The sequence below is a fragment of the Agelaius tricolor genome, unplaced genomic scaffold (genome assembly GCF_023055355.1).
Source record: "Agelaius tricolor isolate 1412-34295 unplaced genomic scaffold, bAgeTri1.0.p SCAF_5, whole genome shotgun sequence".
Taxonomy (NCBI): Eukaryota; Metazoa; Chordata; class Aves; order Passeriformes; family Icteridae; genus Agelaius; species Agelaius tricolor.
This window is the reverse complement of record NW_027269265.1, coordinates 23,964,818-23,982,249: the sequence shown is the minus strand read 5'-3', so window position 1 is coordinate 23,982,249 and position 17,432 is coordinate 23,964,818. Positions and strand designations below refer to the sequence as shown.

Sequence of the window (17,432 nt, the reverse complement as noted above, 5' to 3'; positions counted from 1 at the left end):
AGTCATCTTTTGATGATGGAAATGATAAAATAGTTGTCTGTGTATGTCTTCTAATCCCTACTATGTTGTTTGCATGATGCTGCAAATTCATACGTGGCTTTTATGGCTTGGAAAGTGCAATTGTGTGCCAAGGGGCAATGTGTGTTAATTCAATTCTAGTCACATACCTTTTGTTCTGTGCTGTCTGGTTTCTCTTTGATAAGTGTTCAAGCTTGCTTGTCTATTTGCATGGCAGTTCCCCTGTTTAATTACCATTTTCTGGTTGTATTTTTAGTATAACTGCCTGTTATGTTCTTCTTGCTCAACTTAGTTATTCTTTTCTGTACTTTTACTACTCTTAAATTGATAGCCTGTTCTGCAACTTAGAGCAGTATTTTTTGACAGACTCTTAAGACAGTTTGGTTGTACTTTACCCCATGTTGTGGTAGCACGTGTTTTGTCTTAACAGAAATTTGCATCTGTTCAATTTTGTTCTCACAATGTCATGAGTTAATATGTTGCAGTCGTTATTTTTAATAGCTGGTGATAAGGTGTTCTAATCCCTTTACTCAGTAAAATATTTTTCTGAAGTGAGATTTTACTAGGGAATATCTGTAAAATGTAACCTTGGAACCTACCTATCACTTTAGTTAAGCAGAGTCAATTGCAGAGATACATACTAGTAGGTGTTGCTTACACACAGCTGTGACTTTCATTAATGGGGAAGCTTTCTTAAAATAATATTTTAAAACTATTTCAGGAGGTATGGAGGAAGAGAAATAGTACAGTATTGCAAGTCACATGACTATAAATAACTGCCTAAAAGCTTCCTGTTTTCCCTTACTTTTCTGACTGTTTCTAAGTTGAAAAGACACAGGCACTGTGTATTCCTATTGGGGTGTGTTTTCCATCCATTCTCCAGTGTATGTCATTGTTAAATAAATTGTCACTATTTTATATTCATTGCTATTGTCACATCAAGGTTTTTAAACTTCAGTGGAATAAACTAAACACGTGCTATAAATGCTTAAAATATCCTAACAACTAATTACAATGGACAGCTATAGCAGCTAAAGCAGCTGAACTAAACATAGAAGTCTTAACTTTCAACTCTATGGCTATAACTTTCTTGTACTCTTATCTCTGTTAATTCTTACTGGTGGGTGAGAGGTTTAAATCCCACTTATGTATAGCCAATACCTGTAACTCAGTACTATTCATCTTCAATTCTTGGTTTTGTAGACAGTCACACTAATCTGGTATTTCCCTTTTTAGCTTTTACAGGAAGCTGAAGGATGGGGTGAACGACTTAGTGAACTAAATGAACAAACAAAGATGTTTGAGTCTTCTAAAACAGATGTAGAAGAAGTTTTGAAAAATAAAGAGAGCCAAATCAAGGTAAATTAAGACATTTAGGATTGAATCAAATTATTCAGATTGATGCTAATCATAGAGTTCCAAGAAAGCCTGACAACCTCTCTTTGTCTTAATATGCCTTACACTGTTTGGGGCTTTTGTTTGCTGTCTCTATTCTCTAATGTAATGTTTCTGGCTAAGCAAAAAAAGGTTGCTTAGCAGCACAATGGAGCTGTCTGATAAAGACAACTAAGGAAAAACTCTTTTAGTTCTGATAGAGTATTGGCTTTCCTCCCTGTCCCCAGTTTGTAGTGTGGAACTTGGGTGTATATTCTTATAGTTGTGTACCTTACATATACAAGCCACACTAAAATCATCCATGCTTAGAGCTATCTGAAAATTCTTCACAAGGATATGCCTGTTGACCTGCAAATACATGCTTTGATAGAAAAAGTATTACCAGACATCTAGAATCTTGTATGTGGGCCTGACTTAATCTACTAAGGGACCTAAATAAAGAAAGTAATTGTAATGATAGCTACATTTTCATTGCTTTTATTTGTTTGTGAGGTTCTTGTATGCTTTTTCTTAGTCACTGACACAATATATACTGAACATGAAAGACTGGAGTTCAGCAATACAAGAAGATGGTGACACTGAAGACAACCACTGGGACACAGATATAAAGGGGGAAACAGAGAATGGAGAGCACTTAGGTATGGTTTCCCTATTTAAATATTTAACAGATGTTTTAGAAATACAGAACTGACTAACTGCCAGAAAAGTTGCAAGATTAGCTTTATAGAAGTTAGATTTTTAAATCTCACCCAATGTCTTTCATGTTGGACAGTTAACTGATGCTTGGACATCTCTGGAATAGCAACCTATTTTCCTGTTCAGCACTGTGTGGCATACAGACTGTCATAGAACAATGTAAAGACTCAGTGGCCAGTCTCTTGCAGAATTCTGCAATACATGTCTGTATATTAAGCAGTGACTTTGTGGCATTTCTAGCTGGAAATCTTGCTTTTATTTATTCTTCAAGTTCCTCCCAGCAGTAGTATTGAGGGTCCTTAGAGCCTAATTTTTTCTTCCATATCCTTACAGAGGTGTTGCTTGTTGCAGGCAGTGTGGTAGCATGTCATCTAAGGGTGTAGATGTGAGTCCCCTTAAACAGCAACACAGAAAAGCTCTTCTTCCTCCTCTTTCTTGCTGCAGCTTCTTTTTGTGCTGGTACTTAGGGTACCACAGGGCACAAGCCCATCAGTCTCGGAGTGTGTATTCAGCATCTCGCTGTTAGCATGACCAGTCTGAGTTGTGACTGACTGGCAAGCAAAGCACTACAATGGCATATCTTCTACTCACACCCCTGCTTTGGTTTTGCTCCTTTATCCTCCAAGTATGCTGTGCCTGTTGTTAGCATACCTATGTTGTATGATGGCATTGCTCTTGTATAAAAACCAAATAATAGCAGTAAGCTCTGTCACAAACCCTTTCATGCTTTTTATGTGATTTGTTGTTCTGTTCCTTCAAGCAGATGATGAGCAAAAACGAACTGTAAAGAAATTGATCTATGCTGCAAAGGTATGTGATTTTAAGTAGCTTGTGGGTAGAAGAGGGGAAACTAACTAATATGTAGTTATTCTGGTAATACCAGTATCAGAGTTTAGCATATTTTAAAGTTTAATTAGATATTTTTGCATGCTAGCACTTTCTTAATCTTGTAATCTTATAATGTTCTCCTTTTTTTTCTATTTTGATTGTAGTTAAATGCTTGTTTAAAGACCATGGAAGCAGAAAGAGACCAAATGTATTCAAAACTGTCTGATGAAAATAAAGCTAAAGAGGAACTTATGGGTAATTAAATTCTTTTTTGCCTTTAAGATGCTGCTTTGGTAAAATGGTATTACAGGCTGCAAGTATTAATTCCAGTAAAAACTGAATTAAGTTTACAGTAGTAACTACTTGATTTTTAAAATTAGTTTTTAAGTTGCTTAGCTCTTTTAAATACATGATTTTAGATGTGGAGCAATCAAAGTTGTAATTTGATTGTACTCTGTTGAAATATTCTGTAACTATAAAGTTAGCTATAGAATCTTAAAATACAAGAGCAAAGTAATGTTAATAAATACATAGTACCTTCTTTACATAATTTCTGGACATGAAACAGTGAAGTTTTATTCTAAATTTTAAAACCATCTATTAAAAGGGTGGCTTAATTATAGTTAGTTTGTAATGGGTGCAAGCTCAATCCTTAAAATATAAAGTACTGCATTTAGAGAATTGAGCTAAAAAACATCCTGCTCTGTTTCTTTTCCTCTGTTGTGTAGGACATAGTGAATTAAACCTTATGAAATGAAAACAACTCAAATTCAAATTAAAACCTGTAATTAGCTATTGCTTTCATAATCATAGCTGGCAGGGTAGCCAGCACTTGTGAATGCACGGCTTTGTTATTTGGGTGGTGAAATACTCTGTCAGACTGTATTTTTCAGTTTCTTTACAGTCCTTTAAACATGTTCCTTGCGCTAGTGAGTTCTCCAAATTGACTGTAGCTCTGTCTCATGGAGATGTTCAAACTTACTTGAAGCCTTGTTATATTTCTTGAAAAGAGACACAGGAATAGTAAATAGGAAAAGAAACATGATTTTGAATTCAATTTGGAAAGATAAAGGTAGTTTGACAAATCTGAGTTATCCATTCAGGCTGTTGAGGAGGACCTTGTTTAGGTAAATCTGCAAGAGTGTATGGTGGTGCTAGTTGTACTCCTTTAGTGAAATAATGACAATAGTAAGAGCTCTAAATGAAAATTTAGATTCTGAATTACAAAGCTGAGTTGTTTTCAAAGAAGTTAGGTGGTTTGGAGCAAAGGCCTGATACACACACAGGGCTGCACGTCATGGCAGGTAGAGAGTATAATTGCTGGTTTCTCATTTTGTGTCATATATTGAAATATGTTAACTTTGTATCTTATGTTACTAAATCAACATAGCATCAAAGGTTTTTACAGACTTCTGTATACTGAAATATTGCCAATGTGTTATCCCAGTATAATTATTTCTAATTTTGACAGAACGCATAGAAACCCTCCAAAGCCAGCAAGCTTCCTTGCAGTCTGAAAATGAATCTTTTGAAAGCGAAGTTCAAAAGCTTCAGCAGAAACTTAAAGTAATGACTGAGCTTTATCAAGAAAATGAAATTAAACTACACAGGTGCTGGTTCCTCTTCTTATCTTCAATGCTTGCTGTTGGATTTGAATGTAACTCTGATTTGGAAGAGTGAAAATTATTGAAAGTTTGAATACTGCTTTCCAGAATTTTCTGCATTGTGAAGACAATTTATTATGCTTTCATGTACATTTGTGTTTACAGTAGTTTATAGAAACTGTTTGCATGAAACAATTCATTTTAGGACTTTACCACAAGCAAGTACAGAAACAAAGAAGTAACAGATTTTTAATCTATGAAATAAGGCAATTAAAGTAGGACAGCTTGATTATTTTTTCTTTAATTGAATTATTATATGATGTAATACATGTATCAAAGTTGCTAAAAGAAAATAAGTAGGTGCTTTAACTGTGAGATATATTTTATATAATAGGGCAAGGAATGTCAGAGGAATGACAAGACAGATATAAAACTAAAAGCATAGGCAAGCTCTTGGTGGTAAGCAATATAGAGCCCTTGTGAATCAGGCTTTCCTCACCAAGAAAACCAGAAGATGAAGGGTGTACTATCTGCCTCACAGTCAGAATGTTAGTAGGGATTATGACCTAGTGATTGAAATCAGAAATATTTTTAGGACTAGAAATTAAATTTGGTCCAGGGCATATGGTAATCTTCAGGAGTGTGTGTGTGGGGCAGCAGGGCACATCACTTCAGGGCATGCATAAAATTACAGTTTTACTAATCAGAAATTATTTCTTCAAAGGGTAGGCATAATCTTGAAGGCAGCAAGACAATCAGCACAACATTAGATCCTGTACTGAGCAGTGTGCAGGACCTTTTTGAAGTATTACTTTCAGTAATCTGCTCTGTAGCATGTATATTTGTGTAGATGTTTAGCATCTTTGTAGATGCAATAAATCCTAGAAATCACTGCATTAGTATTTTGATTTTATAAAAAAGAGCAGGGAGGGAGTGGGAAGAAACCTGTTAAAAAAAAAGATACAATAAGCAGGCAGAAAGCAGACTGTGTGGATGATATTTAAAAATACCCTTGCTAAAACTCAGCAAATGTACAGTGCTTATCAAAGAATTTTAGAAAAGCCAAAAAGGAGTGGGGAGAAGCAGGTGGGGTGATGTAGCAGCACAAAAACCCCTTAGAATTAATTAAGGCAACATTTAAAAACTTGGTCCGTTCAAACAGGGAAAATGAAAAAGTAGGTAATGAAGATTGAGTAGAAAATAAATTTAAATCATGTTCACAAGATCCACAATTTAGACAGCTTGATAAGAGCTGCTGTTCACAGGAAAATTACTAGTTTATCCATTCAGGGCTGTACTCAGCAGTGTATCCATGTGTGTTCTGCAGAATTTTATGCATGAGTTTTTTCTTCTGTAATGCCCAATAAGGCATTAGGACAAAAAAGGAGGACCTGGAAAGACTTCTTTAAATAGCTAGTAACAATCTTTTTTTCCCTCTAGAAAATTATTTTTAGAAAATACCAGAACAAATCTCTGACTGTTCGTGTAGTTAGGGTTTTAGTTTGTTTGATATGATTTGTGGCTGCTTTCAAGATTGTTGACTTGAAACAAAATTAACCATCGTTTTTGAATTTTGTTTAAAGGAAGTTGACAGTAGAAGAGAGGGAGCGTCTACAGAAGGAAGAAAAGCTTTCTAAAGTAGATGAAAAAATTATTCATGCTGCTGAAGAACTTAACAGCTACAGGTAATTGCAGATTTTAGTTGTTTAATCACTTGTTCCAAAGTGAAGAAAGTGCAAATAGAGAATTTTAAAAAACCACAGTATATGCAAATGTATTTTCTTCCAGTTTCTTTGTGGTATATGTGTGTTAGACACTGGTTTGTGTGTAATAATACAGACTAAGGGTGGTTTTACTTTTAAAAAAAGTTAAAATGTTAAAACATTTGGGTGTTGAAGATTATGGCACCTGCTCTTCCATTAGAATCCTAATTGTACTGATACAGTAGCTTTAATGGTGTGGTAGAAGTGGGTCTCTAATCTAGTTCTTTTTACTGAACAAAGCTAAACATAAAAAGTTAAGAGAATGTGAAATAAATAGTATGTTCAGTTTTCCTACTGAGCTAACATTTATGCTGTATAGTTATAGTATTCTATTTCTATTTCTCAAAGCTTTTCAGATAGTCCTGTTGCTTAGAAATTATTAACAAAAATATTGTCATGGGTGAATATTTGCTGTAGCTGTTTCCTAGCTGCTTTGCTCTGGTTTTTGTTACACTAGATGTGTACCTCTGGGTTTTTTCTGGATTTCCTCTAACTGCATAATTTTTCAATATGTAATGTGTATTTGCCATTTTACTTCATTTTTTATGGGGGTAGGGTTCAGTTAGTTAGGCCTAACTGAACAGTAGTGATCAATACTTCTTCTTTGTGGACATTCTTCACTATCCATACAGGAAGACAGAATTCACTCTTCCTGATTTATCCAGAACATGGATTTTGTAGGCATCCTAATTTTAACTATAATATTAATATTGCAAATTGAGTATAACCAAGCATTGTCTGTGTCTTTGGCCCACCTGCTGAGAAAGTGTAGAGCCTAGAGAGGCTGTTCACAGGCAGCTGGCAGCAAAGGTGGCATCAGACATGAGGTCTTGAAGTAACTTCAGTGCAGGTGCTGCAGGGGCCTGTCCCTCAGGACTGACTGTGACAGTGTGGTGCTCCAGCCCCATCCGTTCCTGTGCTGAGCTGGGTGAGGCTGGCTGATAGGGCATGTGAGGAAGGGCAGCCTTTATGCTGGAAACATCACAAACCACTGAAAACTTGGGGGTGTGTTGGGGTTTGGGTTCTGTTCTCTTGTTTGCATCCCTGTTTGCTTAGAATGTAAGGCCTAGAATTTCCACTGTTAGTATAACTTTTTGTATCCCATGGGCCTAAGTGACAATACTGTCTTTTGGATTTAAAAAAAAATAATTAATTACACCTTGTGGCTATTGTTGAGTTTATTGTGTTCAAAACTTTCCCTGGAAGCTTCATTGCAATATCATAAATTCTCATTTTGTTACAGAGAGCGAGCAAAGGACCTGGAAGAAGAGCTGGAGAGAACCATTCGTTCTTATGAGAATCAGGTATTTTGTGCTGTGTGACAACATCTGTGCCAGTAGGAGGGATTTACTGCAACTGGAATACCACTTGCTGTTAGCTTGTGAGCTGTATTTGGCTTGGCTTTGTTGGGTGTCTAATTTTGCCTCCCCCTCCCTCTTCTTAATGTCATCTGGTTTTGACTGACATGATTTCATAGCAGAGATCACCAGATAACTTTATTGAAAAGTTGAATTTTCGGTTTAGGCACCTCATTATAAATTACCTACACACATTAAATTTATAAAAAAGAGTATATAATCATAAGTTTTGGGTTTTAGGAGAATGATGAATGTCTCTTTCACAGATTACTTCACATGAGAAAAAAGCTCATGATAATTGGGTAAGTTCCAAATACTGAATTTTCTGTGTTTTCTGCATCTTCATTTTTCATTATTTGTAAAGTTTGCTTTATCACCTTTTGGTTCAGACTAAAAACAGATCATCAAAATTATCTCAACCTTTCACTTTGAAACATATTTCTTGCATAAATACACAAAAACATGTTGAAAACACTTCTATTATATAAAATAGTTGGAAAAACTAAACGTGATACTTATGAACACAGTAGAATGATAATCTTATATCATTTGTTATAGCAATAAATCTGCTGGAAGAACATGACACCATATAACAAATGTGTGACATTTTGCTAATAATGAAAGCTTTTGGCCTTGTTTCAATGCCATTTTGATATTTTCTTTGCGTGTACTTCACTTCTTTTATCAACAAGTAGAACACATTATGTCCTGTGAGAACAGTATGTTCCATTGACAGCTTCCTAACAATGTTTCTACAAAATTTGTTTTTGCCTTTTTTTTTTTCCAAACAGGAAAATTTAAAATATCTCCTGACTAATACATTCTTCACTTTCACAGAATGTCTGAAATAAAACCCTGCTAAAAGCGGTCGTGCTTTGTGGTCATAATTCCAGAGATTTTATCTATCTGATTTTAAAATACAACATTCTTACATAGAATTTGAGACTTCAGATCTGTAGATGCTTCAAAGCAGGTATAACCAAAGAATTCAATTTCTGAAGTTTTAAGAACCTGCAGGAAAGCCTTATCATTCCTCCAAAATTTGAGTTTTAGAGCTGCTAATATAATTTGCTGACATATGTGAGGCTCCGTACATGAGTCATATCTTGTGAAAATACAATTTATACACTTCACATAGAATGTCTTGGACCTAGGACTTGTCATATTTGTGAAGCATTTAATTAAAAAATAGCAGTATCTAAGCCTGGTTTTTGTCCTTTCCCAAAGCTGACAGCCCGAGCAGCTGAAAGACACCTCAATGATATAAAAAAAGAAAATGCACATAACAGACAAAAGTAAGTGCAGTTCTTCTCTACTCCTAAACAAATGCAGTTTGGCATGTGTTGGATTTAGGCAGATTGATGTTTTCTGTTAATGTATTGTGGCCCAAAGACAGCAGAGAGATCACAGTGTTTGAGTTCTGAAAGAAGGGGAGTCACTTGAGCTTTCCTGTAATTATGACATGCAAGAAAGTAAGAACTGAGGAACTATGTGAAGTACTGAAATACCTGAGGAAAGAGCAGAATGTAGTACTAGAACACAAATCTTGGAGGGGAGGGGGGGGGGGGGGGTTGATTGTTTGTTTGTTTGTTTTAAGTGAGTAAAATGATTTCACAGCTTATCTTAGAAGTTAATGCTGAACTAACAGTTGGTGGTAATTGAGAGGAACTTTCAGGTGTGAGGTTAACTAATACTTGGAGGGCAGTTAGAGTGATGTCATACTAGGAATGTGACATCTAAAATGCAACTTCAACTTCTGAATTACAGTTTAAACACAGCAGCATAGAGAAATACTTCCAGGCATAATTCAGAGTACTGTGACAACCTTTGTCATATTTATTTAGGAAATAAAATACCTTGCTTCATTAACCAGTTAGGTAGAAAGCCTGGCAGTAAACAGTGTAGTCTGGTAAAGCTTTTGCATTTATTAGTCACTTACTACTTATTTGTTGTCTCTTTGCAGATTAACTGAAGCAGAATTTAAACTTGAACTTTTAGAAAAAGACCCTTATGCTCTTGATATTCCAATGAGACCATTTGGCAGAGGTACAGTATTGAATTGTAAAATAGAGCCTAATTCTTTTGGTTTATGGTTTTGTTTCCCAAGACCACACATATTTAATTGTTTGAAAACTATCTTGGCCATGTGTATGTACAATACCAGTCATTAAAAAAAAAAAATTGGGTCATAAGTGACTCTAGGTCACATCAAGTATTTTGTTGAAACTAAGAGCATTTATAGTATTGATGAGAGTAGACTGGGAATATGTTACACATGGTAATGAGAGCGCAGTTTTCATTTTAGTTACACAGTTTAGTTTTTAACTTCACATGAGAAGTTATTTATACAGTTGTTAAACTAAGTATTGTGAACTTGAGTATTTTGTTTTAACTGTTCCAGAGCATTCCCCATATGGACCCTCACCAATGGGCCGGCCTTCATCTGAAACAAGAGCTTTTCTTTCCCCTCCAACTTTATTGGAGGGTCCTTTAAGGCTTTCACCTATGCTTCCAGGTGGAGGAGGAGGAAGAGGTACAATTCTTAAACTTGAAAATGTATCTATTCTGGATTTCTCTCTCCTCTCCTATAAACCTGTTACACCTTTTCCTCTTGTTAGTGACAAAAAGTATTAAAACAACCAATTCAACATCAACAGTTAATTGAACAAACTCTTCCTGCTTTACAGTTTGCTTCTAAAGCTTTTTAATGTGTAACAAGGCAATTGGAAATCTAGTTTTTATTGGTAGGTTGGTCAGTGGATTCATTTTAGAAGCATAAATTAAGAAAAGTAAAAAGCCAGACTTATCCCTTGTCTTTTCTTTCTTGGACAGATGGGGTTCTGCTGAAATAAATGTGATTATAAAGTAAAAGGGAGTCAATTATTTTTCTGAAGAAAGAATACCACCCCTTCCATCTCACTGGTCTGCAGTCTGTGAAAGAATGTTGTCAAAACATGAGGCAGTTTTATTGGTGGTTGTGGTATTAGAAAGTTACTGGTTCACTAATTTGTTTCCCTTCCCTTTGTTCTAAATATGAAGTAGCCATCATACAAGTGTTTCTTCCCTACTGATAGAAGGGACCAGGAGGTTTGTGTGTCAGGAGTACAATTCAGAAATTCCAGAATAGGTGAAAGTAAGCTGGGGTAGCATAGGTTGTAAGGGAAGAAAAATACCCTCCATTCATATTTCTTATGCTGATGGAAGCAGTGTAGGTAAATGCTAGAGTGAAGTTCAGCATCTGTTGCAGGTAATAAAGAAGCTACTGTTTAATTTATTTTTACCATTGCACCCAGTGAAGCCTCTACTTAATTAGTGGGAAATATGTCTAAATTTCTATTCCATAAGGATTTCAGTAAGAGCCATTATAGTATTATCTCAGAGTGAACAAGACACACAATGGCTTCAAGTTTTAGGTTGAATTATAGCATGGAGAACTAGGGAAATGATAGCAGAATTCAGTATTTTTGTAATTTTTCAGACCCAGTCTGTTTTAGAGAAAGCTTGCCATTTAAAATCACTCATTTTTACGGTTCTTAGTGTGCACTTGGTTATGTGTTGACCTGGCCTTAGAGGATTTTTTTTTATTATTTGGTTCGGATTTTTTTGGTTTGGTTTTTTTCCTTCTTCTTGAATAAAGAATTAGACCCAGAAGCGTGTTGAATGCAGATGGGTGTTTTATGATACCGGTATTAACTCTCAGCCTGCTAATTGCTAGTTTGATTAGCAGCAGGTGTTTATCACTGAGAAGATTATTTATCATGAGGGTGCTGGTGTCTGGTGCACATTAACTGGAACTTGTACAATGATTAGTTTTTTAAAAGCATTGCAGGTCCTCTGTGCTGTGCTGTTACTGAGCTAAGACTTTTCACTGCACACCTTTGAACCCTTCTCGTGGTCGGTAGCAAACAGCCGGAGTGTCCCGTGGAGCCAGCACCTCCTGTGTCCTGGCAGTGCTGGCATTCCATGATCTGTTCCACTGTTTCCAGACTGAATGAGGAAAGCCATGGCAGGGGATTTAAAACACAAGGGTGAATAACTACTCCATTTCTTCAATTAGGATCCAGAGGACCAACTGCCATGTACGAAGCTGGAAGTGAAAGAGGAGAGCTGAATTCTGATAGATTAACTGATCCCCACAGACCACCATCAGATACTGGATCCCTGTCTCCTCCTTGGGAAAGAGAACGCAGGATAATTCTGCCTCCACCAGGTAAAAACTCTGCTTAGCTACTGTATCCATGGAAAAGAGCATTTACTGACTTGCAGTCTATATATTTAACTATTTGGGTTTAAAAATATTAAGTTTTTTCTTGGACCTGCACGTGCAACTGAACTGGCTTTTTTTAATAGTAGTTTTTTCCTCTTCTTGAACAGTGTGATTCACTTGTACTTCTCTGCTATGTTTTAAATACATGTTGGTATTATCAAGGGACAATCAACTGTTTGGTTTCATCATTTTACTGGGAGTTTGTTCAGTGCATTAAAAGACCTGTCTGGGCTGGATAGAAGTAAATTACTAAGAGATTTAAGAAGTAAAATTTATTTAAGTCTAATTTATTTAAATAAAAAATAGACAATGTCAAAAAAATTTTTTTTAAAAAAACCCATTTATATTAATAGTACAGGAGTACCATGGTACATTCATCCTGTCTGGCATGTGTTTTCCTGTTGATACTGTCTCTTCAATGATTAACAGCAGCAAAATCAGTCTTCACTCTCACTTCTTCAGATAAACATCTGTATTGCACTTAACCACTCAGGGAAAGCAGAGATGGGTTAATTCTGCTGATATTTCTCAAGAAAAAACTTGGGGGTATGGACAACCTTCCTGGATACCTGTAATAAAGAAGAAAAAATGTTACAAGTTTTGAAAAAAAAATTTAGGTAACCTCAGTTATTACTGCAGCAAGCAATACACATCTGTGTGAATTTCAAAAATTTCAAAAATTTCACATCTGTGTGAAAGCCTGGTGGTAGAACTCAGGGTCCTCTCAGGCTGCAGTTTCTCATCTGGCAGGTGTGGTCTGTTGACAGGATCCTGTAGAGAGGTAGTTTGGTTTCCTTGGCCTTTCCTTCTTGTTCTTAGCCCACCTTTGCCCCTGGATCTCACTGATGCAGTTTGTCTTGTAGCTGCATGACAGATTGCTAGATCTGATGCTGGCAAGTTGGTGGAAACATATTACAGCACTATGAAACATAATGGAAAACAGTATTCTTACCTAAGAATGGCTTAAAACATACAGTTACTTATTTTGTCTTCCATCTTTGCTAGGTTGAACCTTTGTTTCAAGGCCCCATTGTTTATAACTTACAGCAGAATTTTGAAAGTTATGATTGCCCAAGTTAAACCAAAAATCAATGAACTTTTTCTTTTGCAGCTCTTTAGAAACATAAGCAATTGGATATACTTAGTGGGATTCCTCTGTATTATTTAAGATTTGTTTGCTCACCCTGATTAATAGACACTTTGTATATTTACAAGAGCTTAAGATACCCAGAAAACCTTTCTGGTCTAAAATTGTGTGGAATGGAAGGAATAAATCTTCACAGACCTGGTTTTTGTGATTTCTTCAATGTTAGGTGACCCTTACACTGATCCAGCTCTTTCTGCTCGAAGACAAGAAAGATTTTTCCCTAATCCTCCAAATACTGGAAGGCTTTCTGGACCAGCAGAACTACGAGCTTACAATGTTCAGTCTTTTGATAAAACAGGTGGGAGTTGCTTCCATGATACTCTAGAATGGAAAATCCCAGTGTAAGCTGACTGTGCATGCTAAGCTGTGGCAAGAAGTCAGGTTTTTAGCTACCACAGACGTGAAGTTCCATTGTGTAAGAAACATTTGAACACCTGCTGGCCTTGATGCAGCCATTCCCTTTTGGAGCAATAGCCCTCCCTGCTGTCAGGTGGGCAGGATTCTGTCAATGGCAGTCATCAGGTATTTTTGTGGTCTACCCTCACTGTTCTGTGTGTTAACCACTCATAATTGGTTGAGAGTCTGTTTTGGTCGCTCCCATGAGGCTCATCACAGCATTAAAACATCACAAACCCATACTTGCATTTCTGTACCACATCTGGTAAAGTTAGAAAGGCTTAGACTCACAGAGAGTGAAACAGAAACAGCCAAATGTTCAGGTGTCCACTGGCTTGGTGCACAGAGGCAGAAGGTCTGAGGCCTCTTCCTTCAAAGTGTTCACCATAGTGGCAGCTTCTTGTAGGTCACAGTGAATTGCCCCCAGTTTAATCACACCTTTCACTGGCCCACTAGTTTTGAATTTGCCAATTATGTACATTTTAGTTTGTGACGCTTGGCAGCTGCCAGAAGCTCATAGTTAAAGTTTGGTCACAGAGCTTCATACTTACTAAGCATTTTTCTTCTTTATGTAATGCCCTGGTAAGTCACAATTGTCTGATTCATCAGTGAAGTGAAGCCATTAAATTCCCAGCAGAAACTTCACCACCCAGGACTCAGTTCCGGACAGGATCCAGTAGGAAGTTTCTATCTCCCTTGCACCATTTCTGGCCAGAGGAGAGAAAACCTTTGCTACTCGGTGTCACAGTATGTGAGAACTGGGACTGCTGAATGTAGTTTCAAGTTGAAGGTTCAGGTTTCAAAGTGAGTTTTCTTTACTGGAGGACAGTTCTGTTCCTGTGCAGCTACTGACCTTCCCCCTTTCCCAACCTTCTGGCAGTTGCACTTCTGCTTTCTCACTTCTGCCTTCTGATACTTCATGTTCCACTGAGCCCTTTCTTCTAGCACCTGGCTGCTGACTGAAGGACAGCAGAGGTGCACTGTCTTTGTACTTACTAATGCATCCTTTTTTTACCCCTTTCTTCAGTCACTGCCAAGCAACAATTAATTTTTTTTAAACGTTGTAGTCAGTTCCTGGGAATTCAAAGCTGCTTGAATGGGAACAGGGTTTTGGATAACTTTGTTGCAAGTATTTAACAGGTTATTAAGAACGTGTGAATGTTGCTTTTTAGAGACACATAATTTCACTAGAGTTGGCTGAGTATTTGTAAAAAACCCCAAAACCCCAAAAAAAGCCCTTCAATTAAAAAACCAACCACCAAAAAATAGCCCATCCAGCATATCTGACTTCAGAACAGAAGAGTGTCTCACAGTACTGAAATCAAGGCTCCTACTCATTAGAGTTAACAGGTTACATTTCTTAAGAAGATAATCACAATGTTATTTAAAGTGAAAAAAAGAATATGGATTTTCCTAAGATGGTGTGGTAAACTATGAAAACTTTTCACTTGAGGAGGTACCTGGAGCAGGAAACTTCTTGTCAGAAAGAAGAGTTAAAGGCTGACAGAGTTTGTGAGGAACTTCTAAGGATCTAAAATGCAAAGTGTTATGCAACATAAATATCAAGGCATGAGTATTCTCTTTGTCTGTGTGACATAGGAGTTTAAGTGTTTTAGATTAAGCAACAATATCATCAACAAGGCTGGGCCTGCTTGAAATGACAAGTAATTTAGAGTTTTTGAAAAGACCTGTCTGTTCATTGAGAAAAAAAGCTTTGTTTCCTTTCAAGGAGTAGAAATACAACATGCACATAAAAACTCTGTCACTAGTTAAAAGGCTTGTTTTGGTTTGTTCTTTTTCAGTATAATCATCTCTATTCAAGCTGAAGCATAAGAAAGCAATATTTTTCAAATCCCAGATTTGGGGGGCTGTTTGTTTGTTTAAACAAAGTGTATTTAGTGTATATATTTAGTGTATTTCTATCCAGTCGGATTCTACTCTCTGACAATTCCCTTTAATAGTTTTCTCTAGTTGTTATTGAAAATACTTGTTCCTAGCAAAGTTTAAAAGTAAAAAGACTGAAGTTTCTATTTATCTCTTTACTTATAAAGTAAATAAGGCTAATGAGAGGAGGAGGAGGAGGATGATCATGATGATGGTTATTATTATAATTTCTTCTGACAACTCATCCAAAACTGATGTAGTTCTGGAAGTTTCCTTGATATTTGTGAGCCAAGGAGGGAATTGTTTTTAGTCATACTTGAATAGGATTGGTGTGAAGCTGTGTGCCAAAAGCATATCATAGCCCAGCCATTCCCAGCATGGGGCTTACTGAAGAAATAAACTATTAATGGGAGGGAGGGGGAAAATGGAACTGCTGCTTGCTGTTGGTTTTGTTGCCAGTCTATCCTGATTTCAGAAAAAATACTGAAATCAGTGGAGAGAAAGAGATCAGCACTGAATAACTTTAAACTTTTGCATACAGATGGACAGACATCTTCAGAACATAGTCCACGAACAGAACCGAGTGGAGAGGGGATGAAGGATCATTCTAACCTTAGTGTAAGTAGCTATAGAGAGGCTTGATTTAAAGAAGCTTTAATTTTCTGCAAGAAACATAGAAACATTTGTCTGTAGTCCATTGGTCACATTATACTGCACTCTTCAGTGCAAATTATAAAATTATATGTATACTTTACCACAACAGTTATTGTCTCGTGAATTACTTTGATGTATTATTAATATAATCCCTGTTGAAAAGTAATTCTATCCCAAAAGACGAAACTATGCTCAAGCAGATGGTCAGTACGTGTAGATAGCCTTGCTCAGGATCTTGCTGCAGCTAAGGCAGAGTTGGAACTAGCTCTTAGCTAGTGTCACAGCCACATGAAAGTGGGCCTGATGGCACTGGAGATGTTCCCTTTCCCTCCCCTAACTTCCCTGGTTTCCTTGTGTTGCAGAACTCGCTCCCTGATCAGTCGCTGGCACCTGAAAGTGAAGCTGTGGGTTCAGGGTTTGCACCCCCACCTTTCCCTCCAGTCAGACCCCCACTGATGCCTGTGGATCCCAGAGCACCACCAGTACCTTTCATGAGACGAGGCCCTCCTTTTCCTCCCCCTCCTCCTGCTGGCATCTACGGGCCACGGGAATGCTTTCCAGGGCCACGGGAATGCTTTCCAGGGCCACGGGAATGCTTTCCAGCACGAGACTTCGGGCCTCCACGCCCCCCGCTGCCAAGTACGTGCCTTTAGCCAGCCTTTGCTTCAAGCTGATGAGCATGAGTGCTTTGTGCAGGTAGTGAGGTACCACAGGGGGTAGATGTGTACATATTTGCACAACTGCTTCTCAGTTCAGCTAACAGGGAGCTAAATCTTTTCTGATTTAGGTTCGTTGTGTTGTACACTTCCTTTTTCACAACAGCTCATCTTGATCTTGTAACAAATACTAACTTTAGCTGGAAAATATGGAACATGTACTGTTCAGCATCTAAAGGATTCTTTTTGGGGGGTAGGAAAGCAAGTTAGTAGGTTACCTTAATCATTTTCTTCCTATGAAATTGCATCTTCCATAAATCTTAAAAAGTTTCATCCTCTGGCTCTGAAGTGTGCTGGTGCCCTGCAAAGGGACAGTCCCAAAACAACTGTTTTCCCTTGGAGTTTGCACGACTGGAGCAAGGTGTAAGTATCAGACTGCAGGACTTCTTTCAGACTCTTGCTGTTCTCTGAGTACATGTGAAGAACTAAGCAATTTATCTGTGAAAATATCTGTAAGGTATGGCATGTAAGGGTTGCTGTGGCAGACTGAAGGGGCAGCAGCAGCCCAGGAGCTGGCAGTGGCTAGCTGCTGCTTTGAGACTGTTGTGGGTAACTACTGATAAAAGTGATGGTTTTGCCCTCCTCCTGCCAGGCATCTCTGTCTCTTTGGATCCTGACATGTGACTTCTAGTTAGATGGGCCTAGCTGAACAGTAAGCTAGCAAGAGGAGCAGGTGTACATGTTTAGTGTCATGATTGATATTAAC

The 17,432-nt window shown here is 37.3% G+C and overlaps 1 protein-coding gene across 5 annotated transcripts in view; it reads left to right on the top strand.

Annotated features, from left to right (window-relative positions):
- Positions 1 to 17,432, top strand: part of MIA2 (MIA SH3 domain ER export factor 2) — a 30,305-nt gene that overhangs the window by 8,690 nt on the left and 4,183 nt on the right. For 2 of the 5 annotated variants that reach the window (XM_071426847.1, XM_071426845.1), the window contains exons 9-23: positions 1,255 to 1,377; positions 1,928 to 2,051; positions 2,870 to 2,919; positions 3,102 to 3,192; positions 4,409 to 4,547; positions 6,125 to 6,226; positions 7,548 to 7,608; positions 7,929 to 7,964; positions 8,890 to 8,957; positions 9,626 to 9,708; positions 10,064 to 10,195; positions 11,720 to 11,872; positions 13,243 to 13,374; positions 15,898 to 15,974; positions 16,373 to 16,649. In XM_071426847.1, the coding sequence (XP_071282948.1) occupies positions 1,255 to 1,377; positions 1,928 to 2,051; positions 2,870 to 2,919; positions 3,102 to 3,192; positions 4,409 to 4,547; positions 6,125 to 6,226; positions 7,548 to 7,608; positions 7,929 to 7,964; positions 8,890 to 8,957; positions 9,626 to 9,708; positions 10,064 to 10,195; positions 11,720 to 11,872; positions 13,243 to 13,374; positions 15,898 to 15,974; positions 16,373 to 16,649 (1,648 nt within the window). The remainder of the gene's footprint in view (positions 1 to 1,254; positions 1,378 to 1,927; positions 2,052 to 2,869; positions 2,920 to 3,101; positions 3,193 to 4,408; positions 4,548 to 6,124; positions 6,227 to 7,547; positions 7,609 to 7,928; positions 7,965 to 8,889; positions 8,958 to 9,625; positions 9,709 to 10,063; positions 10,196 to 11,719; positions 11,873 to 13,242; positions 13,375 to 15,897; positions 15,975 to 16,372; positions 16,650 to 17,432) is intronic. The other 3 variants (XM_071426846.1, XM_071426849.1, XM_071426848.1) reach the window with 3 other exon arrangements.